This window comes from Lineus longissimus, chromosome 2 (assembly GCF_910592395.1).
Source record: "Lineus longissimus chromosome 2, tnLinLong1.2, whole genome shotgun sequence".
Lineage (NCBI taxonomy): Eukaryota > Metazoa > Nemertea > Pilidiophora > Heteronemertea > Lineidae > Lineus > Lineus longissimus.
In genome coordinates this window covers 11,328,563-11,354,264 of record NC_088309.1, presented here as the reverse complement: position 1 = coordinate 11,354,264, position 25,702 = coordinate 11,328,563, and the positions used below count along the sequence as shown (strand labels likewise).

At 42.4% G+C, this 25,702-nt stretch overlaps 1 protein-coding gene across 2 annotated transcripts in view; it reads right to left on the bottom strand.

Moving 5' to 3' along the window:
* The window catches only part of LOC135482626 (S phase cyclin A-associated protein in the endoplasmic reticulum-like), a 69,558-nt gene that overhangs the window by 25,979 nt on the left and 17,877 nt on the right, over positions 1 to 25,702 (bottom strand). For both annotated transcript variants that reach the window (XM_064762839.1, XM_064762840.1), the window contains exons 15-22: positions 20,414 to 20,572; positions 16,907 to 17,008; positions 12,862 to 12,992; positions 8,080 to 8,145; positions 2,799 to 2,925; positions 2,029 to 2,141; positions 1,274 to 1,397; positions 348 to 577 (exon numbers count right to left, since the gene is read on the bottom strand). In XM_064762839.1, coding sequence (XP_064618909.1) covers positions 348 to 577; positions 1,274 to 1,397; positions 2,029 to 2,141; positions 2,799 to 2,925; positions 8,080 to 8,145; positions 12,862 to 12,992; positions 16,907 to 17,008; positions 20,414 to 20,572 — 1,052 coding nt within the window. The remainder of the gene's footprint in view (positions 1 to 347; positions 578 to 1,273; positions 1,398 to 2,028; positions 2,142 to 2,798; positions 2,926 to 8,079; positions 8,146 to 12,861; positions 12,993 to 16,906; positions 17,009 to 20,413; positions 20,573 to 25,702) is intronic.

The window sequence follows — 25,702 nt, the reverse complement described above, 5'->3', positions numbered from 1 at the left end:
GGGTCAGGTGTGGATCCAAGGAGGGGGCACACCATACACGCCCTTTCTTATTCTTCAGAAATATCTTTGATATCAACAAGAATTTCGATTCTGATGTTCCAGGGAACCTCTCTTTCTCAGAATCCTAGATCCCGCCAACCACCCCCATAAGCTATGCCAGGGAACACTCAGCCAGCAATTTTTTCATATCCAGGTCAGTTCCATTTTCCACTTGTAAGAAAATACAGAGATTACACTACAAATCAAACTCTTGTGTGACAGGTCATGCAATGTGATATGTCTTTACAGTATAGTATTTCAATAACATTTCTTATTCAGCCCATACTTTACTCAATAAATCTCCTCACCTTATTATATCATTTGCCCGATTATTCAGGGCGTCGCCAGACCCGCTCATCCTCTCAGCAGACGCCTCACTCGAGTTGATCGATGGGTTGTTCTTGGCGAGGCATGCTAGCACAGCGGCCAGGAGCTGCATGAGGCCGGTCGCCACCGGGTCGTTTGGCAGTTTGTTCATCTGGCTGCTGCTGATGCTGTTCATGCTGTTGGATAACGATGAGCCATCTGGAAGGAGGATCTGAAAAGGAAACATCAATGAAAAGAATTGGGAATATTGCAACTTCTTCTTTTTCTGCATTTTTGATGTTGGCCATCTTACTCTCAACTCTGTAGCATTCTCGACCACCAAGGTTTTTGCACTTTATCAAGGTTTAAAAAGCTAGGCACATACAGTAAAGCCATCTGGAAGTAGGATCTGAAAAGGAAACATCAATGAAAAGAATTGCGAATATTGCAACTTCTTTTTCTGCATTTTTTCATGCTGGCCATCATACTCTCAATTCTGTAGCAGTCACAGAGACACAGACAAGTTAATTCAGCAATCCCCGCAGCTTGGTCTTCAGTACTTCTCCCTCCGACCTCCACATAGTCATTGGGTTGAGAAGTCAAGGCAATCCTGCAGGGAGTGGAATGGAGTTTGGTTGGGACTCCTGCCCAGGCGCAGTGATGCAAATTTCCCCAACCAACGATCCTAGTGAGAACGACTTAATACAGAAATGAATATGTCATAGAGGACAAACTTGCTATAAACAAGGACATTTTTGGGGCAGACACATGCTGTCTTTATGCTAACGGAGAGGTGTCCTGATCACAGAGATCAATTAAAGTGATTACAAATCATTTGGACAAAATATGTTTCCTGAAAAGAGAGAGAGTGTGCTATAAAATGAGATATCCACTATAACGAGGGATATGAAAATGTCAATCAACTTACCACAAGTCTATGTATAAGTAGGTCGACCAATGATCCGATCTTATTGCTAAAGAGCATATAATGGCAGTTCTCGTAGCATCCTTTCGTTGCTGCTTTCAGGACATTGAGACAGAGGGCTAGAGATCTGTAACGAGACATTGGGAAGGCAATGAGAAATTAAGGTTGACCAACAACTGCTGCAAACCATAAACAACTGTGACCCTACAGATGAACGACAAGAGGCAGACCTTACTGGTTTAGGTGACACACTTCGACCTCAAATGAAACCAAGGCCACTTCTGTCCTGCCAACTCTTCTTAGGCATTTCTGAATACTCACAGCCAAAAGGGCTGAAGTGCCCTAATAATTTTTAATTCGAGGCCTGCACACTGTCAGTGATCTAAGGGTCTGTGTTCAAACCCCAGTCGGGTCACCACGTCATCTTTTGGATGTTTTACCAAAGTGTACACTGATGACATGACGAGGAAAGGATCTGACCGGCTACTGCAGACTTTAAAATCATCTGCACCACAAGTTTGGAATAGGAGGAAACAACCCATGCTCCTGCAACACTGGGCCAATGACTGTCAACCACATCCTGACAAAATACCAGAACTAGCAGCCCTGAGGGAGGAGTTCTGGCCATTTGGAACCTGCATCAAAGAGCAACTTTACAGTGACGAGGTCAACTTTGGACAGATGGCAGCTTTCGTCACGAGAACAGGACTGTCCACCTAAGACTGACAAAGCAGAAGAAGAAGAAGAAGAACACTTACTTTGAGGGTATCACGGGTGGTACATTTGCTGTTGACTGATCAATCAAGAGTAATATCCTACACAGACTAGTCACTCCTCCGCTATAGCGAAAAGCAATTTGATCGGAAATGGCCTGAAAAAGAGACAGTCAAACATGATATCAGAAAGATTATATTCAGACACATCCCTTCAACACTATAAATCTTGGTGGGCTTGCTGCTACATGTGCTTTTCCTTCTAAATTGTTACCCCAGCGGTCATTTTAGCTTCATATACTAGAGGCAGGAGATTCTTTTATACTCTGCCTCTCGCTATTTCAAATCCTTGGCAAACACATGTATGGACACCCTTAGACGTGGAAATGAATGCAAACACTTTCAAACCCTTGTACAGTACAAAGATATATGTAGTGATCCAGTCCTTCTAGCCAAATGGCTCAATTTCCTGAGGATCAAACCAGGGTCTCATTCAGCATAAGTTCCATGGCATCATCTACCAAATGCTGCCGAGAAGATTTCACAAGCATATGAGTGATGCTGCACTGACTTACGCCATTATTTTACCACCCATCGTCAAATGTTTATCGTCCACGGTCACGTGTTTACCGTTCTGATCACTTGTTTACCGCCAACAGTCGTGTTTATACCGCCGATGGTCACGTGTTTACTGTCCACGGTCACGTGTTTACCGCCGATGGTCATGTGTTTACTGTCCACAGTCACGTGTTTACTGTCCACAGTCACGTGTTTACTGCCCATGGTCACGTGTTTACCATCCAATAAGTACCCACCTTCTTTTCTAATATTCTCAGCAACTCTCCAGTAGCACGGTCCAGGGCTGACAGGCGGTTCTGGGGCCATGGACCACTACCCTGCGTTTGGAGATATTTGTTGACATCTTTTATAATCTTCTGCATCCTAAAAAGAGAGACAACATCCATGTTGAAAATAATTTTCAATATAAATACATGTATCACGTACAACACAGAACTGAATATATATGCAGAAAAGCCTTCTGATTGATAGCTTCAACTGCCAAATTTTTGCAAGCGATTTTGTTTTCTTGGAAAAGCTTGTGAAGTGGAGAATGTGATGAACGATTGCATGAAGATTTCTGCAATGCATATTGGAGAAAATCGTATCTACTGTTCGCACCATCAGTTAATGGTGAGGGAGACGGGCACTTAGAGTACCATGTCCAAATCATTCCCACTATCGTCACCAACCCAAGGCAGAAGTAAATCATCTAAAGATAGAGATCCATAACACTGCTTCTGAAAACCAATTCATTTACCGCCCATAATTATGATGAAAGCAAAATAAAATTTATCAAGAAACAGTTTCCACCACGCTTATTCTGTAGCCAAAATCTAATAACCGCCCAACCCTAACTCGATTGATTATTTAATTTCTACTAATTTTGCTTATCAAATTGTCTTTTGTCTTGCCCTAATGACAATGAGGCATCGACAATGCGTTTATGGCTTGTGTCGCATGATTTGATTACGATTGGCCATTATGGCGGGGCACTGGTTAAACGAACCAGAATGCACCATACGTAGCGTCCTTCTGTCAGCGCCTCCACATGGCCATGATTTCATTAGGAAGGTTTTTATGAAAAGGAATACTGGCCCCGCAGCGTTGGTCAAGAGGTAATGGAGACATCAGGTCCGTGGAATGCAAAGGGTCCCTGAGGAGGCTTTGAAGAAAAATCAGATGGTGGAATACTGTAAAGCACCTTATTTTTGCTGGTGTATTATCTTCATAGATTTCAGGTTACCAATACTGGATGAAAACAAATTATGCTCGAGACCTGCTATCGATATTGCATGCAACAAAAATTGCTAGTTCTTCTTGGTCACTGCGGTCTGCAACAAGAATCAGTCCTCGCACTGACTTGAGTTTAATATCAAACCCAGATACTACTGGTTTTACCCCCACACAAGAGATATTTTGTTGCACTAGCAGCAATGTAGGTTGCAGCAACAAAAATTGCTTGTTTGTGCAGTGATACTAGACGATAGTAAAGAGATAATCTGAATCTGTCGAACATCAAAATCATTCTGCCATGAGATTTGGATATGTCTAAATAATGCTGCTTACTTAAATTGAATGATTTTGAATATTGAAAAGTCTTGTGGCCATTATCACAGTGCAATCTGGCCATTGCATTTTTACCCCTTACCAAAACATCTCACTGCTGTCTCAACAGAAGTTAAGCGAAAATAGACGCATGGTATTTAGTGCACATACATTAATGTACAGGTGACACCGGTCAATTTGACGCAAAAATGACTCCAGCATTGCATGACAAATCTCGTTACCTCACTCGAGCCGTCACGGCTGTGATAATGAGTGTATGCGCAAGTTAGGCTAGGAATGGCCGGTGCGATTCCCTCGGGGCTCCTTCAGCACATGCGATGACCCAACTAAAACATGTCAAAAGGCGCTTCCTCGTCGACAGTTACGCATAACGCTGCCATATTCGATCGAGCGACAGCGAAATCTGGTAATTGGACCTGACACGTATGTTCACTTTGTCATGGTTAATTTGTACGAGCAGAAATTAAATTTTCGTCGCACAAATGAGAGTGGTCCCTGAACGACAGGTTCAAACTGGGCTGATATGGGAGGCTCGTCGGATGATTTTACAGGCTGGATTAATAACGCGCACATGAAAAGTCGCCTAATGGTGATCTAATTATCTATGGTTGCAAACTTGTTCAAATCACATTTTCGGTATTTTCCTGATCGGACCAGCTGGGTAATATGATTATTAATTCTGTGCATCTGTTCGGAGTTGATATATGGATTGAGTGGCACTTTTCTCCTTCTAGGAGGCTGTATAAAGATGAATGTCCCAACTGCTCTATAAGTAGTGATTAAAATTTATCATCGTTGAATGTTGGTGATAATTATCGAAATCATGTTTATGCTTTTCATTCAATGTGCCCAAGTGATGCGCCAACATAATTTTTGTGTCTAAATCATTTATTGTGCAAAAAAGATAACAGGATCGAATGCATTTTAATCAGGGCTATTTTTCTTCTTTAACAGTGTCTTAAAAGGCTATTTTTCTTCTCTAACTGTGTCGTAAAAGTCTAAGTTAATCTCCAGAGCCAATATTCAGGGTCATTTTTATCTCATACAGGACACACTTTGAATTACAATTAGTGTATCAAGAGACTTAAGATTGTTGTACGACCTGAAATCCATCATCCTGAGATCAGGTTTTTGCTATCGAGAGGGGGAGTATATTGAAAATCACTGGTTATGTCAGGATGGAAATCCATGTACATTGTACCCGTAGAAAATCATCACAAATACATCTCTGTGAAAATTTTATTCCTGAAAGCATGTCATCCATAGCCGTCCCATGCCTGAAAATCATAGGAAACATCAGACGCTCGTGAATTTCAAAGCAAAGAGGTTTGATGATGACAGGAAAACGTACAAGGACATTTTAAAAAGCCATATGTAGCCATGGCTATCTCAATAGAAAAGACGAACCCATTAGTTTTGTTACAGTCTGTTCAAAATGACTGCAAATGGTCAGTATGGTGGATTCTTGAAGTGGTTCAAAATTCAATGCAGGCGTTTGACTTGGCTGATAGCTCTAAATATTTCGTTCGTCCGGGACTAGACATATTATTACCCAGGATATCACTGCTTTTGCTCTCTAATCCCATAGAGGACGGGTCACAACAGTTACCATCAGTGCAATACCCACATGGTTCTGCATTGGGCCAATGCGGCAGATAAGAAACACATTCAAGGTTGACTGGCTCGATCTCTGGCGGTCAAGAGGTCCCATCAGTTGGAACCCACAGTTGTTGCAAGACTATGTATCTTTGTCTTAACTTGCCTTATAATTGGTACCGGTCAGAAATGCTCAAGTTGTACCGCTGATTATTATACATCCAAGAAACAGGAGGTAAAATGGGACATTAGCATAATCAGAGCACCACCAGAGTAGTCCAGTTGTTCAACATTTCAAGAGTAGAACTTTTGGCACTAATCGATTTAAAACTCTCAGCTGCAACTGGGTAAGCCATTACAGGTGCCTTTACTCTCACACACTTGCTCATTACGCCCAGTTGTTTATGAGCATGCAGGCCCACCTTGTAACGTTACACCCCGCCCAGTTAAGGATTCCTTTACAAGGCTTTTAACATATTTTTTTTCCATCCAAACAAACCTTTTTTTCATAATGGACATCAGTTCCGGCGATCTTGGAAAAACACTTGTTCATTGGCCAGTTGTTCGAAACAGACATTCTTTTCGGCTGTTACAGCAAATCAAAGGTAGGGGAGGGTTCCATAAAGTGGTTTCAATTTACATACGGACGTTAGAAAATAATTTTTACGACTTTTTCATAATTTCCATTTTCAACGTATGATCAATTACGTGAGAATGCAAGGCACTTGGTCATTTGACAGTTGTTTCGAGAATTTCAAAAATCTTATTTTCTTATGCCGTAGTTCCAGAACTCGTTATGTATAATCATTTTGAACTTTTGAAGGCATATTTTGAGTTCGATAAGCCAAGTACACTCGAAATAAAATGCCAGAAGTCAGTCTTTACCATTCTGGGGAGGGAAGGGGTCCAGTGATAGACGAACAGTCTTTGTATTTTTTGCATCAAAATATTTTTGACATGCTCCCAACGAAAATTTGCACACACTTGTTCACTTGCAGTTGTTTGCAACAGATTCTGAATTTCTTGATGCAATCCATCACAGCAGCTGGTAGAGAGCTGTGGGAACCAATCACCACAGGCGGGCTATACCACCATGTAAGCAGTTTCGAATTGCCTGTGAAGAACATTAGCATGTTTGTTTCATAAATTAACCGTCCAGTTTCTCCTGAAGTGAGTGGTAGACCTAGAGCTTTCCCTCAAAATGGGAAGAGATACTCCCTGAGATATCCCCTTGCCACAAACCAGATCTGATAAACATTAAAGAAGAACATTAGCATGGGATAAGCCTGAGATATCCCCTTGCCCCGAATCCATAAACAGTCCCTGATTTGTTATAGTAATATTTCATAGTGTTTTTTGGCAGATTTCCCCGGGACCGACTGAGAATCGAACCTTAGTGCTCAGAGTTGACAGGCGCCCATCTTTCCATTGCGACAGTCCGACTAATGGTTTGCATTAGCGCCCATCTAAGGGTTAAAAGATATGAAAACGTCGCATCATTTTCTATCAGCGAGGAGTATAGTATTTTCCGCCATCCTATCTTGTACCGCAGTCTCCCAAGCCAACGCCAATCAGACTAATGGATTTCATTGATCGACGCTGGGTTCTCATGCTTAGATGGGAAAATACAGTCAGGTTCAGGACAACCGGGTCCAATCCTTGCATGCATTCCAATGGAATCATATATAAAAAATATTGTCAACTCCAGATGAAACCAACGTGAGCTATGGATGACTTTTTGAGCTGGAGACCTTCCATTTGTTTCTGCACTTTAGCTTTCTGCATCAGGCAATGTTGCCAGCTTTTTGCAGCTTCTGCCGATGGTAAAATTTGAAGTGCAGGAAGTTGCTCTACTTGGAGTATCTTTTTTGGTTCAAAAACGCTTCTTTTATTTGCAATGAGTAGGTACAATGTACATCAAATTGGAAATTTAATGCACTTTTTCACAAAGCCAATTTGTGTAAAGTTGTGACTCGGTCTGAATAAAATGATTTACTTCAAAATTTTATTGGAAAGGGTATATGCAACCACAAAAATCTAAACATGCTGAAAACAATTTCTGCATGGACACACCATTGACTCTGACATGTCTGACACAATCAGGCCATTGACTTTGACACAATCAGGTAAAATTGTTTTTCATAATTCACCAAAATAAATGCGACCTAAGCTTTGAATAATGTAAACTGTTAAATTTCATTCCATGCATGATTTTGTTTTTGGCAGATTTTGAGAATAACGTAGATTCGCAAAAAATCTTTTCTATTGGAATCATCCTCAAGACATTTCGTAATCCGCCAAAAAAAATTTGTGAATTTTTTTCAATTTTTTATTTGTGGCTTTATACAGTATAGACATATTGGATGTACTTACTTTGCTTTGTGCTCCGATTCATTTGCCGGCTGCTTCCCAGCGAGTGCATTCTCATACTCAATGCCCCTGCAAGAAAAACATGATGATAAAATTAGTCTGATGTAGAAGTTTGCCTGTTCTGCTCTTTGCCTAGACAAGGAGTGGACAACCTGATTCACTTGCGGGCTGCTTCCCAGCAAGTGCATTCTCATACTCAATGCCCCTGCAAGAAAAACATGATGATAAAATTAGTCTGATGTAGAAGTTTGCCTGTGCTGCTCTTTGCCCAGACAAGGAGTGGACAATCTGATTCACTTGCGGGCTGCTTCCCAGCAAGTGCATTCTCATACTCAATGCCCCTGCAAGAAAAGTATGATTACAAATTAAGTCTGATGTAGAAGTTTGCCTGTGCTGCTCTTTGCCCAGTCAAGGAGTGGGCACTCTGATTCGCTTGCGGGCAGCTTCCCAGCGAGTGCATTCTAATGCTCAATACCCCTGCAAGAAAAACATGATTACAAATTGAGACTGATCTAGAAGCCGGCTTGTGCTGTTCTTTGAATAGGGATGGAGTGGGCACTTATTTCATTTGCGGGCTGCTTCCCAGCAAACATTTTTAAGGCCCCTGGATAAAGACAGTGACCCCCTTTTAACTTTCAATTTTTTGCACTACACACCTTTGATCCAGGGTACCCACCTTTCCAAAAACTAATTTTTTAAATAGATCTCCCTCTCTCAAACTGACTTTATTCTCAGCCTGCCTTCTTAAACCAAAACAAATCATAACAAACTGAGTGTCACCATTGAATCAGGCAAAGAAGAAACAGACTGTCTTCCTGGGTGAGGATAATTAAATGCTCACGAGGAGAAGATCTCCCTACAATCAAGGCACTCTGTAATTTGTCTCTGAAGCCCGAGGATATCGCGCTAACTATTGGCAATAAGCCCAATAAAATCCAGGCAATCTGGGATGCTTCTTCGAATGTATCATTAATTACCATTTGAATGAGTCGGAGCGCAATTGCCATTCAGTATAGATACCAACGATTGACATGGTGAATGTAATGAATGGCCACCGATGAGGCATCTACGGATTTTCTTGTATCCCAAATGACGCCAGTTGAATGCCGGGAACAAAAGCGCCCAAGAAACCTAATTAGAACGAAGAATTCATCAAAATCTCTGCCGGTGAAAATTTGCAAGACAATTCCTAACGACTCTGAATGATTACGAGCAGTTCAGTCATGACGGTGAAGGAAATGACGAAACAGGAATCGCGCTAGCGTAATTAAGGACACGACGCTATTGCGTGACAATTGTAGATGTTTAACTGTTTGGATTTGATGAACCGATGAATAAGGTAATTATCTATGGCCAAAGAAAAGGTACACTGCTGTTTAAAAAATCGTTTCTTCTGCACTGTTGTTTCATTTTCCAGGTTTGGTAACTATCGGTTGACAGTATTTAGTCTGTTTTAATGCAAGGGTATAAAGTTTTGAACACATTTTGGAGGATTTGTTAACACTTTTACTCAACATTCTCAACTGTCTGGGTTGAATTTCACTTCAAACATTACAATGAATAATGCCGCCGTATTAACCAAAGAAGAAAGGACAGCATATGATTTATTCAGCAAGCAGCTTCAGCCCAAAAAACTTACTAATTAATAACAGCCTTGAAAAGGGAAAGTAGTTCTATGATGCATTATTATCACACCAACAGAACGCTCGTTGGCAACCCCTCCCTAATGATAGCTTGCATTGTAAACCATACTGTTCAACAAACTAAGCTCTGAGCGAGACTGTAATCATCGCCAGCAACCTGAAATTATGTCAGCGTAATAGATTCATCGCTGACCATGAGACTTTGACTTTAATCAGACATGACTACTTTTTGCACTGGGCTCAAAACACGGAAGTAAAGGCAAGAAGTGTCTTTTTCGTAAGTTCTGCATAATATTCTATATCCGTGTTATTATGAGGGCAAATTGTCAAACAGAAAACACAAGGGATATGCCTTAATTCATAGCTCGGCGATGAACAGAACCCTACAATTACATGTAGTCAGAGAGGCATAATTATTTTAGTCAAATGGAATTGGAAAAACTGTCATCAAAATCTAAGGGAAAAAATTGAGAATTATGAGAATTTCAATTCGCAGTGCCCTTTATAACACTTTTGATAAAATAAGAAGATTTTCAAATACCATGGATTACCTCCATTACTGCACAAGTCCATCCTGAGCAGAATTCCCGGGGCAACTTCCATATGGCCCCCCACACACACGCGACTCTGGGACCGGGGGGGGGGGGGGTAATTTTCAGCTCTCTACATCAAACCTTTCCAAATTCAATGAAATTCATGACAGAAATAACATGAGAAATCCCCTTTCTAAGTAGTAGATGCATGGGAGACATCTAGCATTTTCTTCAGGCAACATACACACTGGAAATCAACATTGAATATGGATTGTCGCCGCAGTGACAATCGCTGGCAAAAGGGTTGAGTTTGCCTCTGACAATGCATTCATTTGCAAAAATAAAACACTCGCCAATATTTTGTCGTTTAGAGAAGATGCTCCTGGGAACACACAATGGCAACAGCAGACTGTCTGCTAGAACTGACTGACGTCTGCCCTTGAGCAATCAAAATACAAAGATGAGTCAAATGTCACAATGACATGAGCGATACAGGTCGAAAGAATCGATTCAAAATGTTCAAAAGCTTTCAGTTACACCTTGGGGCTTCGAAGCCAGGTTGCCGTTAGTTTGATTTAAACTTACTATTTTAGATGGTTACAAGTAGCAAATCCATCAATATTATCCTGTTAGGACAGCTTATGATTTTTCAGTACAAAATAAAGAAGCAGTAAAAAGCAGTTAAAATCAAATTTTAACATTAAATTTGAGGTATTTAAGAACAGAAATTGATACCACACTGGTGATATTGGTTGTCTAACAGAACACTGCTGAGGTGGAGCAGCCAATTATCCCAAAGCATTAAGCAAGACGCATCAGTTTTGGCCTACTTTTTACCTCTACCCTTGCGGTGTTTGGTGAGGCAACCAACACCTCCAGTTTGGTATCAACACCTGAAACCAAGACTCTTTATAATGATATGGACCCTATGACTGACTTCCCATTTGTGCCAACAAAAGCAACTAACATCCAGTATCCCAAAACCTTTAGCAAGACGCATCAGTTTTGGCCTACTTTTTACCTCTACCCTAGCGGTGTTTGGTGAGGTAACCAAGACCTCCAGTTTGGTATCAACACCTGAAACCAAGACTCTTTATAATGATATAGACCCTATGACTGACTTCCCATTTGTGCCAACAAAAGCAACTAACATCCAGCCACCAAAGGACAAGGATTCTGCAAAGTTGGTCTGTAACCACCGTACCATTAGCACGACCTTTGAAGTTTATTGCGCACCCCTAGGCTACGTTCCGCTACAAAGACAACTCAAATGTTACTGGAGAGAATAGCAGACATTTAAGGCTATTCAATGCAGTTGGTTTAATGCATCAGACATGGCACAGGAAGAGCGGACCCATCAGAGAGGAACTACACTCCATTATGATTATACAGAGAAGGCAACAGTTAAACAGGATGCTGTGCAAAGCGAGATTTTCCATTTGGATAAGTCAATTTTCATTCAATTTGACAAAGAACTTGAATATCCAAAACTAAATCCTTGGCCATCACACAGAAATTTTGATGCAACTTTTCGCATCTGGAATGTAAAATAGTGCTGAATTAATGTAGTCCGCCAAAAAATCATGTATATTTTAATTTTGCTTAGTAATTTTTGCAAATTGCAAAAATTAACAGGACTTTTTGCAGTTTATAGCAGGCCAGTGCAAGGGGAGTCCAATAATAACCTAGTTGTGATGAAAACAAATAGCAGAGCACCCTATCATTACTGAGTTGCACAGAGATATTCCATTCCATTCCATAGGGTTTGTCTCTATTTTGTCTCCCAAGTTGGTCCATTATGACAAAGTCACAACCGGTGAGGACAAAGTCACAACCAGCAAGGACAAAGTCACAACCAGTGAAGACAAAGTCACAACCACTGAGTACAAATTCACAACCACTGAGGATAAAGCCACAACCAGTGAAGACAAAGTCACAACCAGTGAAGACAAAGTCACAACCAGTGAAGACAAAGTCACAACCAGGGATAATTTTAGTGAAGTTATTTCAATGCACCGTTCAATTCGGACTTTACTTTTACTTCCCGAGATGCTCGTTGCTCAAATTAATGAGTGATTTGATCGTATAAGGCCGTTGCATGTACACCGTGAGAAGGCTGGAGGACCCAATTGATAAGATGAAGAATCATGATGCAGGGAAGAGATAGAGGGATTCAGGGATTTCTGCGACATAACAGACTGATGACCTCCAAAAATACATCTGCCAAACAAACAGCCGGGCTCGTAGCTGATCTCAGGTCATATTTCAAGGACTGAAACTGCACCTTCACAATGACCAGAGAAACAATTGCAAAAAAAACGAGCCCAAAATATAGAATACGGGGGAGAGTCTAAAGCAATTCATGAAATCATTTTTCTTCATCCCTTGGAGTATCAATTCAGCACATGAGTTGGCGATATCAAACGAATGCTTTATCTGGTACAGAAGAATGGAAAGGGCACCGAGACGTAGAAAAACATTTACCCAAAATAACCAATACGACACTGCTGCAAATACTAATCCTACAGAATAGAATCTCAGGGACTTATGAAAAATATTCATTTCGCCCCTTGGAGTATCATGCCATCGTTGGTGCTGATCAAACGTACCTGACTGTCATACGTTGCCTAAGCTTCTTACAGCGTTTCTTCAGAGCTTTTTGTCGTTCTTTATCCAAGGCAGCGCGGGGATCAGGCCGATCGCTTGGGGCATCCGTGATATGACGCAGGTTAAACGTTTCCTAAAATGAAAACAATAGGAAGAACAATCATAACTTTGCGCGGGTAAGAGATCAAGTGATTTTGGGGACTGGATGGATGGTTGGTTGGATTAGGCCAAACATGTTTGCCAATCCCTGGCCCTGCTGCTTTGACATTTGCATTTGTGGCAAACTACTCTCATCATGGATTGGAAATTCATCTGGTGATACAAAATTTTCTGTAATTTTGATTGTACATTATCTGACAACGTTTGTTCAAAACTATCTTTGAAAAGGTCTCCTTCAAGAGACACTTAGTTGTTTCAAGAACAAATTCTCATGAGAAGAATTGCTGTCAAACGTCCCACAAATAAGTGATTTTTTCTTGCTGCGACCTGAAATTCTGATCGCATGACTGACCCGTACTGATGATCACATGCGATAAAAATTCTCATTTGCGGTGGCCGTCGCATATGCCTGTGACGAGAACAGGCGATCACACGCACAGTTCAAACCAAGCGATTACTGGTTTTACCAGCAGACAAGGGACCACACAGTACAGCAATAACTCTGTTTTCTCAGGTTGCAGTAATAAAAATCTTGTTGGCAAGTCGCTTTAGCCATCCCATTTTATTAAACAAGGCTGAGTTTGCTAAACTAGAGCAGAGAGAAATTTCTACGAATGGAATCCTACATGTCAATGTATGTATTTCTGTATTGATTTGGTTTGAGCCAACTTCATAATACGTCAAATCATTTCTCACTTGGGGACAGTAAACACAGAATTAAACAAGGTTGGTTGGATTAGGTTGGCTCCACTTGATCTGAGGGATAGAAAAGATCCAATGAAGAGATCAGGAAAGAATGCCGACAGCATCAAACAAGCCAACAACACAAAAGACAAAAGCGATATCAAAAATTCACTTTTGTTTTCCTTTGAACACTCCAGGGATGCCCGCACATTATTGTGAAACTTGAACTGCTCTTTTCTTTAACCCTCTCCCTTGCATGCAGCAGATAACAGTGTGGATATCCAAGGCTTTTCAACTACTATAAGCTGGCAGTTGGGGTCCCACACCGATCTGGGGGCACCAGGAAACTGCCAGACTGCCCCAGGGGGCGGGGCGTCAGCAGGTCGGCGCAAAACAAGTTTCTTTGGGTTTCTGACCTCCAAATTACATTTAACCACTTAACACACTGCAAATGAGTATTGGGGGGTCTATTCCAGCCTCAAAATCTCCCTCATCAGTTCTAAATCATGCTTACAATTTATCCCTACTAGTGAGTTAGGGTCATTGCACATTTTTCATAGCAATTCTACATCAGAGGCCTTCAGCAACGGGATGAGTTAAGGGGGAGTTGGGAGCCCTGCATGTCAGCAATAACATGGCACAACTGAAACAAACTATTGTCATGTATGGTCGAAACAGCAAAGCTATAGAAAGCGTAGTGCTAGCTAGCTAGCAAAAAACTTGTGGTAGTCTTGCTGCCAACTGGGATTAACTCAGATTACTACAACATCGTATCAATTTTGATAATGGATTTAACCCCATAAACCCTATTTCTCATTTTCAAACAACCCTCACACCACTCATCTCAGTCAATACTCTCCAAGAAGAAGCTCCGACTCGAGATGTTTTTGGTTTGAAAATTTGATTAGCTCTCCTACTCTAGTAGTGTTGGTGGATATAAGGACCGAGTGGATATTTTAGAGGACTGTCGTTAAGAAATTAACATGGTCCTCCTATATGAGTTCCCACGGTGCCTTTCCTATTGGTTATAAATCTTTTCTGAGTTTGAGAGGGGGCCTCCCCTGCAGAAGTGCAGCCTCATGTATAAGACAACCCCTTATTCTTTCTGGGTGTTCCAGTTTCCTCCTACGTTCTATTCTGCCTGCAGATGTAGATGCCGCAACACAAGATACAAGTCAGAACACACATTTTCTACCTATAGCACATTTAGATTTACCCAAAGGCCGTGGCTATTCGTACCGTGACAGGGCCGGCTGGCCTGGCTGGAAGTCAAGGATCCTACCCACACCCGGAGACATGAGTAAAGGCACTTCCAACACTCGTCACAAACAAACACCACCTCAATCATGAATTAGGCCTACTTTCCTTACCCACCATCACCCATGTCACCACGGTGCGATCTATTTATTCACTCCGTATTATTCGCACCATCACGATACGGTACCTTTCACCGTAACGGTGTTTCTGACGGTGCGAATAAGACCGGAAACAATGGCCCCATGCACCGTTGCGGTTCGAATAGCCAGTTCCTTACCCAAAAGCAGCAGTGAAACACCAGCATTTTTAAGCCTCACTTTATAATAGATCTGGTCATAAAACCACCCATTTCATGGGAAAACCAATTGAATGCACCGTGCCCGTCAGACCATAATAGAAACAAGGTGTTTGCCTAATTGGTCCAGATTAACCAATTTGCCACATCCGAGATGATCGCGATCGTAATCAGGGTACCAACTTCATGACAATACGTCAAACAATACCTCGCACAGAAAATGTGCGATATTGAATTTTATGTACCCAACTTGCGCTATGCTAGAATTAATGATTGCTTACACGCTAGTGTTCTCGATTGCTATCACAAATCTGCATAGCGCTAAAGGAGTTACTGTAAGAAGCTTTCGCTCATGACTGGCATTAATTAGCTTAGCTTTTATCTCGCAATATGAATTTATTGTTTCGATGATTATAGCCAACAGTTACTAATCATGTAAGCCAGAATAAATAGCTTGCCGTACAATAAGAATTCTCGCGTTGGCATTCTATATCACGGGAAGTGTTCTTCGTTTTACAATTTTAGTGCAGCACCAAGCTGAACATCCTCAATTTCATTTTGGTCCTGCGGGAAAGTGCAACCAGGCTGGACCTAAACTATGACCAGTAAATTGCTAATTTTCACTCTTCTTTATTATTTACAATTCGCAAATATTTTTAGGAAAAAAAAAATCCTGATGTTTGGGCGGATTACAAAATTTCACAAAAAATAAACAGTAAATGCGCCGACTTTCTCAAACGTTAAACAAAAATGACAAGAAAACAGCTGTTTTCTTTCGAACTCCAATATTCAATAGACAGACAGAGCTTCCCGAGGAAAACGCTCGCCACTTAATCTTTTATGAAACAACTTATTTTCAAGGTCATCAGAAACCGATACTTTAAGTAGCGGAGACAGCATTTTTCTATCTCGGGTCTGATTCATATTTCATCAAAGCTTTCTTGTACTTAAAAGTAATTTAAAGGCCATTCTTTAAAGGCAAGGAAAAAATTTATAAAATGCACTCTCAAATGTTTTTCTAGCGTTCTTCGGTTTGAAACAAATATCTGATATTTAGATTTAATAGACCCAGGGGAACATCATACTTTTAAACTGACATGACAACAGTAGGGTGGTTTTCTTTTTCTTTTAATTTCTTTTGATCTCTGCTTTTGAGTTGTCATTATGTGTCTTTAAGTAGCCATCCAAGGCCAAACAGGCAGCTTAGAGATCTTGCTACAGTCCCAATCACAAGTGACATCCCCAAATTATGTTATATGTGCAATGTACATAGAATCTTTGCAGGACCTTCTTCTACATTCGTACCGGGACATCAATGCAACAGGCAGCTGTACAGTCTCAATCACAAGTGACATCCCTAAATTCGTGTATGTTATGTGCAGTGTACTGTACATAGAGTTTTTGCACAAGCTTCTCTTAAATTAGTTTTAGGACATTACTGTGTATCAATGCTGTTTCTAACTGCTATCAATTATGAACACAGTGAGTTCTTCATTGGACTGGGTGAATTCTAGAACTTTATAGGGAAACAAATGCAGAGGCTACGAGGAGAACTTTTCTTTAACTTCAACTGCTGTTTTTTGTCTTCTTTAGCTGCCAAGAAGATACATCATCACAGCATAGAAGTTTTTCAAATGAAAATGCCCACTTACAATGACTTCTCTTGATAGTTCCTTGCCATGGTTCTTGGCCAATAGAGACTGTTGATGTTTCTTGCCTCTCAAGTGACTCAACAGATGAACTTCAGAGGGTAGCTGAAAAGACAAATGAATCCACATTATAGACAGCAAAGGACAAAAAGTAAAAACGTTTAAATCTACTTTGGTTTTGTTTTGGCTGGACTGTAGATCTAGATGCTACATGTACCATTCAGAACAGAATGAAAAAAAATCGAAAAAAAATGTGCTCAAAGTTTGTTGTCATTTGTCAGACTACTGTTTTCGCTGTCATTGGGATATATGCCAGTATTGATAAGCTGGTGAATCAAAAATGTCCAAGTACAAGACTTATAAATTAAAAGCGCCCCAATAGATTGCCTTTGTCCCTGCGCAGAAACCTGTGACAATTATCACTGCAATAAGCAATAAAAAGATTGCTTGTCCACAGGTAAAGCTGCTGGGTTCGATACTGATCGCATCTCATGCGATAATGATCACAGTTCGCAGCAACGAAAATTGCCTGTTTGCTTTAGCGTTTCTGTCTGCATTTCTCTAGCCAACAAAAATAATGGGGCTTACAGTACACCAGAAACAAAATCAACCTCTTCCATTCCGAAATGAGAAACTGCTACAACTACAGGAAGAAGAATAACAAATTCAATCTCAGAACTTTAATCCGCTACTCACGAACATCATGAGAATTTAAAATCCCAATGCCTGTGCGGACTTAATCAGTATACCTTACTCATGAATTCACTAAGGAACGTGCTCTCACTTCCTCTAATGAAATTGTGTTAAATGCAATTAGACAATAGCAAAGGGAATGCTTTCAAATTTTAATTTACTTATCTATTTGGCACGACGAGCATTGGAGAGTCATCCATTAGAAACCGAGGTGAACAAATTACAAAGGAAATTAAAGTTGGTTTTAAATTCACATTGAAAGAAAATGAACCTTCTCTCATAAAAATATCTGTGTCGGAGTGACGACAATGTTATAATACCGGTAGTTACATGTAAGTCTGACATTTGTATGAGTAGATAAACCAAATGAAGTTAGTACAGTAGAACCTCTCTATTAAGGACACCCTTCAGACTGACACATGCTGTGCTTAATAGAGAGGTGTCCTGATTAGAGAGGTCAAATTGAATGGAAAGCACCAATTTGGGACCAAAACTAGTGTCCTTAATAGAGAGGTGTCCGCTAATGGAGGTTACACTGTAATAGTAAACTGTAGAAACATTTACTTTATATAGTAGCCAGAAAGGGTAACTGCTACCTGGTCCTGTTTATATAAGCCAACCCAAAATTGAACTCTAGCTGGATTGGCCAACACCTAATAAGCCAGAGATCATTGTTTTGGAAAAACTGTAAAATCGCAACAAAATTTTAAATCTGTTGGCATGAAATACATGTACATGCAGTGTTGATCCTTTTTAATTTCTACAATTCTAGTCATTTTTAGTTTGAGGTTTGCCGAAAGTTTACTCCTTAGTCCTTGGCTAAAATTTGTTCACCCAATATCAGCGAAGTTTTGAGCTGGATTGGCCAACACCTGAGCCAGAGATCATTGTTTTGGAAAAACTGTAAAATTGCAACAAAATTTATGATCTGTTGGCATGAAGTACATGTACATGCAGTGTTGATCCTTTTTAATTTCTACAATTCTATTTTTAGTCATTTTCAGTTTTAGGTTTATCAAAAATTTACTCCTCAGCTAAAATTTGTTCAATCAATATCAGCGAAGTTGGCTCAATACTGATATAGATCAGATTAAGACACAATGTCTATGGCTGCTGAGTCCTCCTGCTTCAGTAAAGCAAAATATTTCTAAGTGTTCAGTCTAGGCTAATTTTAAAGGGTGCTGCACCCTGCCAACCTCAAGGGCCCCTAATGAGCTGTTTTTACCCAAAAAATGCGGCCTATTGTTTTTTTAGCAGACAAAAAAAACAACCAGGATAGAATATTTTCAGAAATCTACAAAGGAATAATCATGAGTTTCTACAGCATCATTGCAACGGCCACTCGTCAAGAAGCCTTACGATTGATTGAAATCAAATGAATTCCAAAGATGCCAAGATTTTACAGCTTTGTGTCATCGTAAGACTCAAATTGATTAAATTTAACTCGAGAAATCCTTTTGTAAGCAAGACTCTCTTTGATTGTGATTAAAGTTGAATGATCACAGACATATTTCTTTTTCAAGTTACATTGTACATCCAGTGAATTGTAAAATGCTAACCTTTGTTTTGAGGGGCGAGTTCAAATATTTCATTGAACTAGGAGATAAAATCTTTGGTAGAGAAACATTTAGTGTGGTTCACTTGGCCTGGCCCCTGAGCAAGTTCTCAGTATAATTAACATGCTTTCGCCACAGCCTGTCCTTGTTTGTGAACCTGATAGAAGTATATGTTGTATAAGAGACAAGACCACAATTGATTTTTTAAGCCTTTTAGCAGTTAAATTGTCAATGTTTGACCGCGACGCATCAAATACTGCGTGGGGTTGTGAATCTGAAATTTTGATATGATATTCCGGACAGTCGGGCAAGTAAATGGTGAAAAATAAACTGGTAGTTGACCACGGAAATTTTTTGATAATCGACAAATTAGACAGACATTGATATTTCCAATCTTTTCAGCCAACTGGCAGAAAAATCTCAAAACACGCCCCCTATTACCCAATTAGCAAATTTCGAAATTTTTTCATCAAATAATTTCTTTATATCTGTAGACTTGCCACAACAAATATTTTTTCAATACCTCTCCAAATATGTACTTGAGAGTTAAAAACATGCACTCGTCTAATTGATAGGCCTCGACCCTCCAACCTATGAATATTCATTAGTGGTCTTGTCTCATAACTTTTATACTAAATAGCCAGAACCATTGAGTAAAAAATAACTTATTTTGCTCAAATGATGAACCACTATAATAGAAGAAAGTGTTGCCATCTACCCTTACATCAATGAACTAATCGTGGACCGTTATATCTTACTCTGGGGTCCACGTGCATATGATCAGAATGGATATCTGATATGATGTATATATACAAGCTACTGTAAACCAGGAAATTTCTGTGTACATTTTAATTTTCACATTCTTCGTGAGTAGAAAAATTTGCAAAAATAAAATCCAGCAATTTTGTTCTTCAGTTCTAATTTTACAAAAAAATTGCATTGTGATGTGATGAAACAAATTCGTGTACACCCAAAAGCCGACACTTGCAGGATTATCCGCCATCTTTTCTCAAAAATCCTATCCGTCGGCCATTCATCCCAACGCAACCCGCTCCGAGATCAGGCGCCAGTGTTAACAAGAACGCTGTGGCAATTTATACTTGCGCAAGTGCCGTGCAAGGCCAAACTTGCTGAACCAGTTGCAATGACCCATTTCCCTCGTGAATTTGCGTGCCATAGAAAACTAACAGCCCCCCCCACGATCAAGCCAAACACAAACAACCACTTAAAGATCGAATCACAAGAACAAAATTCAACTTACCAGCACGTTGCAAAGACTGCACAACTTCTTCTTGTCATATGGAGTGAGTTTCGGGGCGTCGTTGTGGTCTTCAGTGGAGTGCCTCAATACGCTCATCTCAAACGCCTTCTCTCGAATTTGTCCAAGTTTCTCGTTGTGGCGACGCGTCGATTCGTCTTGCTGCAAGTAAACCAGAAACAAATCTCATTGAGTTTTTTTCAGATAATTGAGGAAGTGTTGTTCATTCAATGAAGCCACCAATGATAAAGACCCTTTAGCCCTTTTATAGCCAACTGCAACCAAGGGCGAATAAGGCCTTGCGTCACCCCAGAGGCAACCTGGGCATTTTGGACGAATGACTGGAGTCAATTCGGACAAATGACTGGAGTCAATTCGGACAAATGACTGGAGTCAATTCGGACAAATGCCCATTTCCTTACAAGAAATGGCCATTTTGTTAGTTCATACTTACCTATGGAACACTTTTGCATGTTACTCCATTTGGGCTCAAACACAAGAGTATCCCTTTAATTTTCTAAAGGGAGAACTGAGTTAACAGCTCGGCCGCCAGGCGGCGCCCTGACCGATCCCGCGAGATCGCGCCGATCTCATGCCGCCATATTTAGTCTTTACTCTTGAGCGTTAATAAAGAGTATGTCCCGTTTGTGGGGACGGCGGGAGGGCCGTGTTCCATAGGTAAGTATGAACTAACAAAATGGCCATTTCTTGTAAGGAAATGGGCATTTTGTGTCATTCAAACTTACCTATGGAACACTTTTGCATCGAATCCCAGCAACCTATTGGAGGTGGGAAACGAGGACTTACCTAAGGCTGAGCTGTTGTTCCATCCAGGAGGCACCACCGGCATATTAGCTAAGGAGGACCGCCAGGGGAAAGAAATGGGGAGAACCGGAGGACCGGTATTTTGATCTCGGTATTACAATCATATTATAGAGAGTAATAGACCCATTCTCCGGAAAGCGCTAGAATTGCGTAATAAAACCATCTTCTTTCCGGCAACAGAGCTTAGAGCAAGTAAGGCATGTTGAAGGGTGTAGAATGAATTATTGCTAAACAACAATAAGAAATTGCGTCCTTTCTAGTCTACTAGGGGTTGCCTGGATGTTGAAGATAGGGCATATCAAAAATGGCGCAAGATGCGCGTTTGACTCTTCAATCGGGCTTCCCCCCCTTTTTTGATCTAGCCAGGATCAAACAACATGCCCCGCAGACACAATCGGGCCGATTGTGTGCATGCCATCTACGAGGGAAGAAACGTCTCGTAGGTAGAAACGAGAGAATGTGGAGTGATTACTCCAACATGCAGCGGAAACGACTTCTTGAAGAGCAACTCCTCGGTAGTTAGCCCAGGAGGTGGCTAGTGCTCTAACTTCGTGCGCTGAGATGTTAGCTAGCGCACGAAGATCAGAGGAAGTCTTCAAGGTGTTGTAGGAAAGACGAATAGTCTCCACAATCCACCTTGAAATAGTGGCGGCCGCTATCTCTCGTTTATTTCCCTCCTTATAGGACAAAAACAAACGCTCTCTCCCCTGGCGGATACCGGGAGGTTTTGTCCTATTTATGTAGAACTTTAGGGCCCTGACGGGACATAAAGTTCTGTCAGGAAGATCATAAGAGATCGTTCCTGACAGAGAGGGAATAGTAACCGGGGGCCGAGAGGCGGCCGGTCCCTGGTTCTTCGCCAGAAATCCTGGTATAAAAGCCAGGATAACCTCCCCTCCCTCTCTAAAAGCCAGCTTCTTAAAAGAAAGTGCATGGAGCTCTGATCTCCGTTGGGCGGTAGCCAAGGCTACTAGAAAGACCGTTTTGAGTGTCAGATATTTCATGGATGAAATAGACATGGGTTCAAAAGGATGCCTCATGAGCACCTTAAGGACAACAGAAAGGTCCCATTTAGGGGTGTTGTGAACCGGTCTAGGACGCTCTAATAACATTCCTCTGAAAAGAGGGGTTATTTGGTCCTCCCAACGAAGATCCCAGGTGCTTAAAACACGGAGGGTAGAAGCGATGGCGGACTTGTACCCTTTTATAGCCGTGACAGATAGCTGTCTTTCCGTGAATAATTCAATAAGGAAATCAACTAATCTGTATATAGAGGGAGAGATCGGATTAACTCCGTTCTCCCTGCACCAGGAAGTGAAGGTAGACCACTTTCCTTGATACACATCAAGGGTAGACCCCCTTTGAGGTGCGGACATGCGCTTGACAGCGATGTCCGAAAAGCCTCTCTGGTGGAGATGCAACTGGATAAGTTCCAGGCGTGAAACTTGAAAAATCCAGGGTTCTGGTGGTAGCATCTCCCCAGGGGGTGCCACAGGAGGTGCTTCCAAGTAGGAAGACTCCTGGGGTGATCTATCAGGAGCTCCAGCAAGGCTGGGAACCAGGCCTGATTTGGCCAGCAAGGTGCGATGAGAGTTATTCTCACCGGATGGCTGGTCAAGATCTTGGTCAGGACTGGTTGGATGAGAGGGAGGGGTGGAAACGCATATGCGTTCAGCCCGACCCAAGAGCCTGTAAGGCTGTCGACTTCCAGGGCCTCTTCGTCCGGAAGTGGAGAGTAATAGATGGGAAGGCGATTGTTCAGCCTGGTGGCGAACAGATCTACCTTCGGATATTGCCAAAGGCGACAAAGGTCGTCTACAATCTCCTGATGGAGTGTCCACTCTGTCTGAACTAGCTTGTTCTGACGGGACAGGGCGTCGGCAAGGATGTTGCGATTGCCCGGTATGTGTCTGGCACATATCGATACTCCAAGGTCGGCACAAAGATGGTAAAGCTCCCAAGTTAGCTGGCAAAGAATGCCGGACTTTGTGCCTCCCTGTCTCCTGACATATGCTACTACTGTAGAATTGTCGGAGAACAGGGTTACTCTCCGATTCTTCAGGCGAAGGGAAAGAGCCCTCACGGCAAGAAGGACAGCCTTCATTTCCAATATATTTATTGGAAGAATGGTCTCCTCCCTTGTCCATAGACCTCTTATGGACATGTCCCCGTTGTTCAGATGTGCTCCCCACCCTAGTAGGGAAGCATCTGTGAACAGGGACACTTCTGGGGGCGGTGGAGCAAGATCTACACCGCTTTGGAGACGAGTCTCCGACTCCCAGAAGTTCCAGACGTTCTTGAGTAGGTATTGAGGTATCAATACCAACTTGTCTAATGGGTCCCTGTGGGGTTTCCATAGAGACATTAGAAACATCTGGATGGGACGCATATATAGACGGCCAAGGGGGATTTGATCTGCTGCCGAATTCAGAAGACCCAAAAGGCTCAAGCATCGCCTTGCGGGAGCTTGAGTCCTTCCTCTGAATTCTGCGACGAGATGAAGAATTTTCTTTATCCTGTCTAGGGGGGGCAGCATTTTCCCTATGGCCGTAAGGAACCGAACTCCAACGTAAACGAAGTCTTGGGATGGTATGAATTCTGACTTTGTTTCGTTGATAATCCAACCTGCGGAAACTACTTTTTGCTTTAGAACCTGAAGTTGTTGCAGTAGTAGTTCCCGCGATTTGCAACGGAGTAGCCAATCGTCTAGGTAGTGATGGAGCTTGAACCCCATCACGTGAAAGGGAGCGACGAAGGCTGTGACTATCATCGTAAAAATTAGGGGTGCCGATGCCAGACCGAACGGCAGGGCCCTGAATTGATACGTCTTTCCTTCGTAATGGAATCGAAGGAAGTGTTGATAGTCTGGATGGATCGGTACATGTAAGTACGCATCCATTAAATCCATCGATACCGCCCAATCGTTGGGCTGTATCGCCGTTGCTATAGACCTGGTGGTTTCCATCTTGAAATGAGGAACATTCAAGAAGGTGTTTAACCTGGAAAGGTCTATGATCAGCCTCCATGTCCCTGCTTTCTTGGGAACCAAGAAAACGTGGCTGTAAAAGCCGGGGGAGCATGGATCTTGAAGGACCTGGATAGCTTGCTTCTCCAGTAATGTCGCGACCTCTGCTTGGAGGGCAGAGGCCTTGACTGGGTCCTTCGGTGGCTGAACTGGGGTTGGATATATGGTAGTCGGGGGGGGGGTACGGTTGAAATCTAGTTTCACTCCGTACCTCAACATGTTTGGGACTGGGGACCCCTTTGGGCACCAATCGTCCCAAATGTCTGCAAATTTTTGCAGACGGCCCCCGACTACCGGAGTCGGCTCCTTTTTGCGTCCGGAAGGAGAAAGGAGGGGGGAGTCACCTCTTCCGGCCAGCACCCCTTGGGCGAAAGGAGTGCTTAGTCGGACCGGATCCACCCTGGTTAGAGGAAGTATTTTTCCTCTTTCCAGTCCGGCGACCCTCCGCTTCCCGTCGGAAGGATCCAGCAGGAGCAGGCTGACTAGGCGGGGTAGGCCTAGGCAGGACCTGCCTGGCGTACGGGATTGAACCCGATGCCTGCTGGGGCCTCTCTATCTTTCTAGCGTTAGGTAGAGAGGTCTTGGCCCTCTGTGTCGCAGTGGGGGCATATAATTTGTCCCAATCTTTCTGTGCTTGAGCCGCCTCTTGTACAGAATCTGCGAACAGGAAAGAACCGTCCATAGGAGCGGTTCTTAAGGCCCCTTCCAGCTGGAGGGATCTGATGACATTGAGAGAGCCCAGTGCGGCGTCTCTACGGAGTAGGACGCTATTTGCTGCGGTCTTGGCGGACAGCGCAATAGCGTGCCTAATCGAATGTGACAAGGATGTCACAAGCGATTTTGTGTCATCAGATAGTGACTCATTATCTTTTAGGGATCTGGCTAGGGCCAGGTTAGTGTGCTCTGCGTAGGAGAGCACCGCTAACGTGTTTTTGGCCAGACCCTCTTGTGCTCTAAGGTCTCGGTAAGCCGAGGAGGAGGTCACCCTAGGCACGAGTTGGTCCAGCTGTACATCGTCCTTTAATATGGAAGTCGATGCTGCAGCTGGACAGCCGGCCGAGCTGACTCGATAATAGTCAGCGCGGTACTGCCTAACGGGAGGAAGTTGTGCCGTGAACAACTTCCCCGGTTTACACCAAGCTTCCGGTCCGACTGCCGGAAGGACAGGGATGGAAGTACGTTGGTGGGCGCCTTGTGAGTCTCTGATTGTACGCTCCAAAAGTTCAGAGACTGCTAACACCGACGGGGAGGGAGGAAGGAATTCAAGTGCCCGAGTGGAGCCTTGAGAAACCTGTGGATTGGGATCCACTTCCTGTCCCCAGAGTGAAAAGGTCGGTGTTGACAAGGCTGGCAGTTCCGGCGGGGTAGGGCACAGATCCTGCGGGAGGTACGCTCTGATCAAGGATCTGAGTGTCCTCATATCCGACAGGATACTGGCCTCC